This window comes from Papio anubis, chromosome 8 (assembly GCF_008728515.1).
Source record: "Papio anubis isolate 15944 chromosome 8, Panubis1.0, whole genome shotgun sequence".
Classification (NCBI taxonomy): domain Eukaryota; kingdom Metazoa; phylum Chordata; class Mammalia; order Primates; family Cercopithecidae; genus Papio; species Papio anubis.
The window spans coordinates 138,709,964-138,718,804 of NC_044983.1; the positions used below are offsets into that span (position 1 = coordinate 138,709,964).

The 8,841-nt window shown below is 60.8% G+C and overlaps 1 protein-coding gene across 4 annotated transcripts; it reads left to right on the top strand.

The window, feature by feature from the left end:
* The first annotated feature begins 447 nt into the window (after positions 1-447).
* GSDMD (gasdermin D) lies at positions 448-5,589 on the top strand. Of its 4 annotated transcripts, none has more exons than XM_003903243.3 (11): positions 448-594; positions 1,542-1,762; positions 1,992-2,184; positions 3,120-3,288; positions 3,536-3,638; positions 3,902-3,955; positions 4,271-4,357; positions 4,491-4,663; positions 4,741-4,882; positions 4,981-5,054; positions 5,190-5,589. In XM_003903243.3, the coding sequence occupies exons 2-11, from the start codon at positions 1,546-1,548 to the stop codon at positions 5,430-5,432; spliced, it is 1,455 nt and encodes a 484-aa protein (XP_003903292.1). In that variant the 5' UTR covers positions 448-594; positions 1,542-1,545; the 3' UTR covers positions 5,433-5,589. The 4 variants fall into 4 exon arrangements, with proteins under 4 accessions (XP_003903292.1, XP_021798415.1, XP_021798414.1 ...); XM_021942723.2 differs by lacking the exon at positions 448-594 and adding an exon at positions 810-1,468; XM_021942722.2 differs by lacking the exon at positions 448-594 and adding an exon at positions 810-1,188.
* The last annotated feature ends 3,252 nt before the right edge of the window (positions 5,590-8,841 follow it).

The window sequence follows — 8,841 nt, forward strand, 5'->3', positions numbered from 1 at the left end:
TTGTTTGTTTGTTTGTTTGTTTTTGAGAGGGAGTCTCACTCTGCCACCCAGGCTGGAGTACAATGGCATGATCTCGGCTCACTGCAACCTCCGCCTCCCAGGTTCAAGCGATTCTCCTGCCTCAACCTCCGCCTCCCAGGTTCAAGCGATTCTCCTGCCTCAGCCTCCCGAATAGCTGGGACTACAGGCATGCGCCACCACGCCCGGTTAATTTTGTATTTTTAGTGGAGACGGGGTTTCACCATGTTGGTCAGGTTGATCTTGAACTCCCGACCTCAGGTGATCTGCCCAGGCACAGGTCCAGAATTTTAAGAAAAACCACAAAGCGCTACGAAGTTTGAGCCTAGCAGGATGGGGCGCCAGGCCGAGGTTCCTCGGGACGCACGAGGCTGGTGCTCCAGGCCGACTTGCGGGAAGAGGGGGCAGGAAGGGGGCCGGGGGCGGGCTCTCCGGGACAGTTCCGGGAGGGTGTCCTGGGCGGGCCCTGCCTCGGGTCGCAGTTTCACTTTTAGGTTTGGGCACCTCCGCGGAATTCCGCTCGCCGGACAGCTCCCAGGGAGACCAGACGCGCCCCTCGGGCCACCGACGGTCACGGTGAGCTGCTGCCCCGCTCCCTCCCCCGGCCTGGCTGGAGCTCCTGGGTGGGGCCGGTCGCTGGCTCCCGGGTCGGGGATGCTGACCTTGCTGCGCCCCTGCGTCCACGGTCCCAGCGTTCACCCGGAAGGCTCCGCGCCGCACACTGGGGCGGAAGGTCCGGGCTGCGGGGAGGGAAAGTCCGGGCTGCGGGGAGGGAAGGTCCGGGCTGCGGGGAGGGAAGGTCCGGGCTGCGGGGAGGGAAGCTCCGGGCTGCGGGGAAGGCTGCCCTTGGCCAGCCCAGGGGCCCCGCCTTTGGACCTGGGCTTGGGCTTGACTCCCAGGTCCGCCGTCCAGGTCCAGGTGTCCGGGCTGGTGTTCGTCCCGCTCCCAGCTGCCTTCTGGGCCCAGCCTCCACTTTCAGCAGGGCCGGCACTCAGAGGCTTCCTGGGGCAGCCGCGGCCCCTCCACTGGGGCCCAGGTGACCCCTATTCCAGCAGAGGCCCGCTATGGCCTCTAACGCCTGAAGCCTCAGCCTTGGACAGGTGGCCTAGACACAGAGAAGGCCCTGGAGGACGCAGCTGGGATGGGGCGACACTCTGGCTGGGTCTTACAGTGAGTCCCTGTGCCTTTTCAGGAGGTGACAGCTTGTTTCCTCGCAGCCAGAGGCAGCCATTCTAGCGGACAGAGCCCTCTGTGTTAGAGCAGGTCTGGGCATCAGGCCCCACTGTCCCGGGCTGGAGGTGCTCATGGCCCCGTAGACAGCAGGGAGGACACTATTTCTGTGTTGGGGAGCAGCCAGGGACAGGAGTTTTCTGCCAGCCGGAGCATCCCAGGATGAGCTGGGCAGGCCTGCTCTCGAGGGAGGGAGTCCCCCACCATGGGAGGCATCCAGGTACTGACCCTTCTCCCACTCCCTCCTGCCCTCCCGCGGAGGGCACAATGCCTCACCCATTTTCCCTCCTCAGGAGCATGGGGTCAGCCTTTGAGTGGGTGGTCCGGAGAGTGGTCCAGGAGCTGGACCACAGTGGGGAGCTCATCCCCATGACCAGCCCAAAGGACTCCCCTGGCTTCCAGCCCTACTTCCTGGTGGTCAGGAAGCCCTCAAGCTCATGGTTCTGGAAACCGTGTTATAAGCCTCTCAACCTGTCAATCAAGGACATCCTGGAGCCGGATGCCCCAGAACCAGGTGCCTGACGTGGTGCTGAGGCAGAGCCCCAGGGAGGCTGGGTGGGAGAGGGCAGTGGGCCAGGTCCAGCCAGCCACCCGCCGTGCTCTGCAGGCTGTAGCTCTGGGCCTCCCTTCCAGAGGGCAGGGCTTTTCCAAAGGTCCCTCTGCCCTGGTTATGGGACAGGGCTGGTGGGGGCAGGGGAGAGGCGGGGTGGGTGGGCAGGGCCTCAGGTCTGGCCTTGCTTTAGATTTGCAGCGTGGCAGCACCTTCCACTTCTACGATGCCGTGGATGGGCAGCTACGGGGCGGCGTGGAACTGTCAGCCCCAGGACAGGCGAAGATCGCAGGCGGGGCCTCGGTGTCTGACAGCTCCAGCACCTCAATGCATGTGTACTCACTGAGTGTGGACCCGAACACCTGGCAGACCCTGCTCCATGAGAGGTGGGCCCAAAGAGGGCAGGGCCCCACCGACCCCAAGCAACCCTGCTTTTATTTATTTATTTTTAGCCGGGTGTGGTGGCTCACGCCTGTAATCCCAGCACTTTGGGAGGCTGAGGCAGGTGGATCACCTGAGGTCAGAAGTTCAAGACCAGCCTGGTGAACATGGTGAAACCCTGTCTCTACTAAATACACAAAAATTAGCCGGGTGTGGTGGCAGACACCTGTAATCCCAGCTACTCAGGAGGCCGAGGCAGGAGAATGGCGTGAACCCAGGAGGCGGAGCTTGCAGTGAGCCGAGATCACACCACTGCACTCCAGCCTGGGTGACAGAGCAAGACTCCGTCTCAAAAAAAAAAAAAAAAAAAAATTTATTTATTTTTTAAATTATTTTTTGAGGTGAGGTTTTGCTGTCTTGACCAGGGTGGTCTTGAACTCCTGGTCTCAAGCAATCCTCCTGCCTCGGCCTCCCAAAGGGCTGGGATTACAGGGTGAGCCACTGTGCCCGGTCCCAGCCTTGCTCTTGGGAAGGTCACAACCTTGGGGCATCTGAAAAGTCCCAAAGGCAAAGGAGCGCTGTGGCTGGAACCGGGTTGTGGAAGGACGCTGCAGGGGTCATCTGGGGCCTCAGCTGCCAGGACTGGATCCTAAGGACCAGACTGAGCCCCAGGCTGCTGTGAGGACAAGTGGTGGTGTGAACATAGGGGCCCAGATGAGGGGGCTGCTCCCCGAGTCTGGACTTGGAGTCCCCGAGTCCACCTTTCCCCATGGGATCCCATCCCCGTGGAGAGCCCACAGAGAGGCTGCCGGTCCCCTGGCATCCACAGACGTCTGGAGGCCCCTCTGCACCACCTCCCTCAGTGGCATGGGGCTGTGAGGGGAGGGAAGACATCTTCGGGGACTGTGGCCCAGTGAGCTTGTGGCTTCTCGGACCACAGGCACCTGCAGCAGCCAGAGCACAAAATCCTGCAGCAGCTGCGGAGCCGCGGGGACAACGTGTATGTGGTGACGGAGGTGCTACAGACGCAGAAGGAGGTGGAAGTCACACAGACCCACAAGCGGGAGGGTTCGGGCCAGTTTTCCCTGCCGGGAGCCATGTGCTTGCAGGTATGTAGCCAGCCCCGGGCCACACTTGGCCCCACATGGGCATGCAGCGGCGGGTGATGGAGGCTGCGGGGCTGGGCTCTGCCAAGGCCCCTCAGAGCAGCTCCCAGCCCTGTGCTTGGCTGCGGAGCTGAAGTCACCTGGTGGCAGGCCTGCCCCCAGCACCCAGCCCACACCTGCACCCAGCCCACACCCATACCCCACAGTCTGGTGCCCAGGGCCCAGCCCTGAGCCCATCTTCATGCCTCAGGGTGAGGGCCAGGGCCACCTGAGCCAGAAGAAGACGGTCACCATCCCCTCGGGCAGCATCCTCGCATTCCGAGTGGCCCAGCTGGTTATTAACTCTGACTTGGGTGAGCTGGAGTTGGGGGTGTCTCGGGCCCAGGCTCTGGAAGAGAAGCAGGGAGGCCTGCGGAGAGCTACCTGCCAGCATGGGCTGCTGTGGGCCCCTGGCTGAACAACGTCCTGTGTCTGGCAGGTGGCTGAGGTCCTGTGCTCTGGTGTGTGGGTGATTGGGCAGGGCCTGAGCTGGAAGGGAGCTCCCAGTAGGGGAGGGGAGGGGAGGCTGGGATCTAGGTGACATGCCTGTCCCTGTCTGTTCCCACCTGGCTGGCAGACATCCTTCTCTTCCCGGATAAGAAGCAGAGGACCTTCCAGCCGCCCCCGACAGGTGAGAACCGAGAGACCCCAGCGTGGGGTGTCCGGTGGGAAAAGCACGCTTCCTTGGCAATTGAGGCTTTCTTCTCATGTTCTCAGGGCATAGGGAGGCCGGGCAGCCCCCTGAGGCGGTGGGCACCCCCCATACACACACAAGGGGTGACACAGGACAGTTGACCCTGGGCCTCCCTGGCCCCCCCCGCCCTGGGCTGCCATTGTTAGAGGTGGTGACCGGGGCTGTGACGGCCCAGGGAAGTCCTCAGCCCTCTCTGGCTCAGACACCCATCTCCTGCACTGACCAGCCCTGCCCTCCCATACCCCTGCCCAGGCCACAAGCCTTCCAGGAGTGTAGGCGCCTGGCCACAGCTGCACTCAGTCCTCTCCATGATGGGGTGCCTCCACAACTTCTCGGCAGGTCAGTACCCTCCTGACCGCCCTGGGGACCTTTGGTGGGCTCTCCTTCTGCCCCCTGGGGTCTGCCTATCCTGACCAAGGCTTTCCAGGGCCCTGTAAGCACCTAGGCAGTGCCAGCTCCTCTGTTCCTACAGATGGGGTCCCTGCGGAGGGGACGTTCACTGAAGACTTCCAGGGCCTAAGGGCAGAGGTGGAGGCCATCTCCAAGGAACTGGAGCTCTTGGACAGAGAGCTGTGCCAGCTGCTGCTGGAGGGCCTGGAGGGGGTGCTGCGGGACCAGCTGGCCCTGCGAGCCTTGGAGGAGGCGGTGAGCAGGGGAGGGTGCCCGGGGCACACAGGGCCTGCCCAGCCAGCCAGGCTCACCTGCCCCTCCCATGCCCACAGCTGGAGCAGGGCCCGAGCCTTGGGCCAGTGGAGCCCCTGGACGGTCCAGCAGGTGCTGTCCTGGAGTGCCTGGTGCTGGAATCCAGAATGCTGGTGCCAGAACTTGCCGTCCCCGTTGTCTACCTGCTGGGGGCGCTGACCAGTGAGCGGCCCCTGGGGGCAGGTGGGGAGTGGGAGGGAGAGAGGTGGGCGTTCCCAGATGGGCCTTCAGGAACCGCCTCTTACCTGACTCTCTCCCAGTGCTGAGTGAAACGCAGCACGAGCTGCTGGCGGAGGCGCTGGAGTCGCAGACCCTGTTGGGGCCGCTCGAGCTGGTGAGAGGGTTCAGGCTGCAGGAGGATGGGCTGAGCCAGTGGAAGGGGCCCTGTTGCACCTGAGAAGGGATGGTATGGGCAGGCCCAAGGTGCCCAGGTTTCCCCATCTGACAGACTCCTGCCCTGTCTTGGCAGGTGGGCAGCCTCTTGGAGCAGAGTGCCCCGTGGCAGGAGCGCAGCACCGTGTCCCTGCCCCCCGGGCTCCTGGGGAGCAGCTGGGGTGAAGGGGCACCGGCCTGGGTCTTGCTGGAGGAGTGTGGCCTGGAGCTGGGGGAGGACACGCCCCACGTGTGCTGGGAGCCGCAGGCCCAGGGCCGCATGTGTGCACTCTACGCCTCCCTGGCACTGCTATCAGGACTGAGCCAGGAGCCCCACTAGCCTGTGCCCAGCATGGCCTGGCAGCTCTCCAGCAGGGCAGAGTGTTTGCCCACCAGCTACCAGCCCTAGGAAGGCCAGAAGCCCAGCAGCCACGTGGCCAGTCTACCATGGGGCCCAGGAGCTGGGGAAACACAGTAAAGGTGGTGTACGAAGGAAAGGCTGGTAGCAGAGTTTTTGAGGGGTCCTGGATCTGGGTAGGGTGGGTAGGGGTGGGGACAGTACCTATGCAGGATCAGGAGGGACATCAGGGCCACGTGCAGGTGTGTCTGCATCGTCCCGCTTCTTTTGCACCCTAGAGCTAAGGGGAGCCCCATGCTGGGCTTGGCTGCTCTAGAGTAATGGGCCCATGGCCCTGCCCACCCCTGTCTGTGTGTTTCTCTGCCTGTGAGGAAGGGCAGGGCGATTTAGGTGAGACAGTTCCACCAGGCGTGTCCATGGCTGAGGCATGGCAGGAACCTCTGCTTCAGGGAGCTTGAGGCGTGTGCCGCAGAAGGGCGTGGCCATCCTCGGCCCACAGGTGCTTTAGGGGTGCAGGTGTGACTGATGACAGGCCCTGCCTTCCTGGGGCCACACAGGAGGTTCCCGGGGAAGCAATACTAAAGAAACTTACCTTTAGTCCGTTTCACCCTCATCTGCTCGCCTGAGCTAAGAGCCTGGAGAGAGGAGGTCCCCTGGCCTGTGGGAATTAAGCAGGTCCAGAGTCACATCAAGTTGCTTACTTGCAGGAGCTCAGCAGCTGTGGCCTCCAGGTCCAGGGAGGGACACGCAACACTTGGTGTGGCCAGGGAGTTATTGTTCCTGGGAGAGTGGACAGCCTTCCTTGGTAGGGACCAGTCTACCTGCACACGGTGGCTAGCCTTCCCTGCTTCTAGCAGGGCACACAATGGCCACACAACTTGCAGAGCTTGCAAAAGAGAAGGAACAGTGGACTCAGCTACAACTGGGACATTAAATCCACCAGAAAACCTGGTATCCAGGCCCAACAGTGATCTTTTTTTTTAATTTTATTTTTATTTTTATTTATTTATGTATATTTTGAGACAGAGTCTCTCTCTGTCGCCAGGCTGGAGTGCAGTAGCGTGATCTCGGCTCACTGCAACCTCTGCCTCCCGCAGTTCTCCTGCCTCAGCCTCCCAAGTAGCTGAGACTACAGGCGCGCACCACCACACCCGGCTAATTTTTGCATTTTTACTAGATACGGGGTTTCTCCATGTTGGCCAGGATGGTCCCGATCTCTTGACCTTGTGATCCGTCCACCTCAGCCTCTCAAAGTATTGGGAATACAGGTGTGAGCCACCTCGCCCGGCGGACTTTTTAAAAAAATTTTTTTTAAGAGACAGGGTCCTGTTCTGTCGCCCAGGCTGCGTAGTGACACAATCATGGTTCATAGCAGCCTCGATCTCCTGAGCTCAAGGAGATCTCCCGCCTCAGCCTGCTGAGTAGCTGGACTATAAGCACATACCACCAGTCCTGGCTAATTTTTTAATGTTTTGTAGACATAGGATATTGCTATGAATAGTGACATTAACATTGAAATAGGAGACAAAGCAAACTCCAGATATCTCAGATCCAAGTTACAGAACTTCCTAGACACTCCCACCCACAGTGTAGGAAGAAACTCAACGCCTCTCAGACTCATGGTCCTCCTTTGAAAACCCTTTCGGGTGACTCGAAAGGGTGAGTGGGGTAGGAGTAGCCCGGGTCCAAGAAAGCATTTGAAATGGGCAGGCACACAAGGCAAAGCCTCGGCGCCCTGAGACGATCAAGGCCATGCCACGCGATAGGCCACACCTGAGCTCCATCTTGAGTGTTGCGCCACCAGTGAGCTCTCGGCAACATTGCCCATCAGAGATTAGGCATCAAGGCCAAGACTGTCCTGGCCCGCTGGCTAGAGGTGGAAAGGGAATGAGTGTCAGGGTGCACCTGCCCTCTTGCCCTCCAATCTTAGACCCCGTTGGAAGATTTGCCCTGGGGTGGGCTCTCTGCAGGTGGGTCTGATGGACCCCGGGGGCCACAGCATCCCCATGGAGGGATCAGCCCCCTGTGCCACCTGGAGCCAGGGAAGAGTCACACTCCAGAGACCAGGTGGACTTTACATGAACCTCACTCCTCCTGGCAGGGCAACCAGGTTCTGGGCAGTGCCAGAGCAAGGCGGGGCTGGACACATTCCTAACAGGCAGCTGTGTGGTGCAAGCCATGCCTGTACTGCAGACAGCCTGCTGCAGGATGGCACAGACTCTCCTGGGCACCATGAGGGAGGGGAGGAGCACGGGGTGCTGCCTGCACACCGCAGTGCGCTCCCCGCCTGAGCCCCCATCTGGAGTGAGCATAACATCACTGTTGGGTTTGCCCGCAAGACTGTCCAGCGTGCTGTGCGGTGTGGGCATGCCTCTGCTAGGCTGGCAGCACATGCTTGCCCTGGGGGCTGGCTCCTGGTTGCAAAGTGAGCAAGGAGGCCGGGCTTGCTTCCCTCTTTGGGGCTGCTACCGAGAGGATCCATGTGGCTGTGTCCTAAAACCCGTCCCTGCCAGTGCTGAGGGTGTGCCCCCCATGGGTGCTCCCAGCCTGTCCTTGGAGGTGCGGACCTCGGACAGATGGCTGGCTTGAGAGCTTCCTGAAGGCTAGCACGGACGTCCAAGGTGCTTCCATCTGACCTTCACTGGGCATCTGGTGGCCTCTGGCCTCTCTGACTTTCTATTGATCTGTTTCTTGTATGTTGAATCCCGTTTTGGTATCTGCTGTGGAGGATCCAAACTAATCCACCAAACCTTGCCCCCTGCTCCACAGAGACCCATGCCCTTGACCTGATCCTCAGCTTCCTGCATATGACCTGCAAAGAGACCCTCACCCCAGTGCTGACAGCTCTAACCCCATCCATTCCGTGCCTGTTAGACCAGAGTGCAGCTTCTCTGTCTTACGGTTAACCCAACCTGACCTGGTCGTAGCCTGTGCCTGGAGTCTGCCTGACCTTTAACCCTGCTGCCAAACCGGCCCTTTACCTGGGGCCATGTCGGGGCCTATGGCTTATGACCCCAGCCTGAGCCAGATCTTGGACCAGGGTCAGCTCCCATAACCACATTCGAAACAGATGCGGCCGGGCGCGGTGGCTCAAGCCTGTAATCCCAGCACTTTGGGAGGCTGAGACGGGCGGATCCCGAGGTCAGGAGATCAAGACCATCCTGGCTAACACGGTGAAACCCCGTCTCTACTAAAAAATACAAAAAACTAGCCGGGCGAGGTGGCGGGCGCTTGTAGTCCCAGCTACTTGGGAGGCTGAGGCAGGAGAATGGCGTGAACCCGGGAGGTGGAGCTTGCAGTGAGCCAAGATCTGGCCACTGCACTCCAGCCCAGGCGACAGAGCGAGACTCCGCCTCAAAAAAAAAAAAAGAAAGAAACAGATGCTCAACGC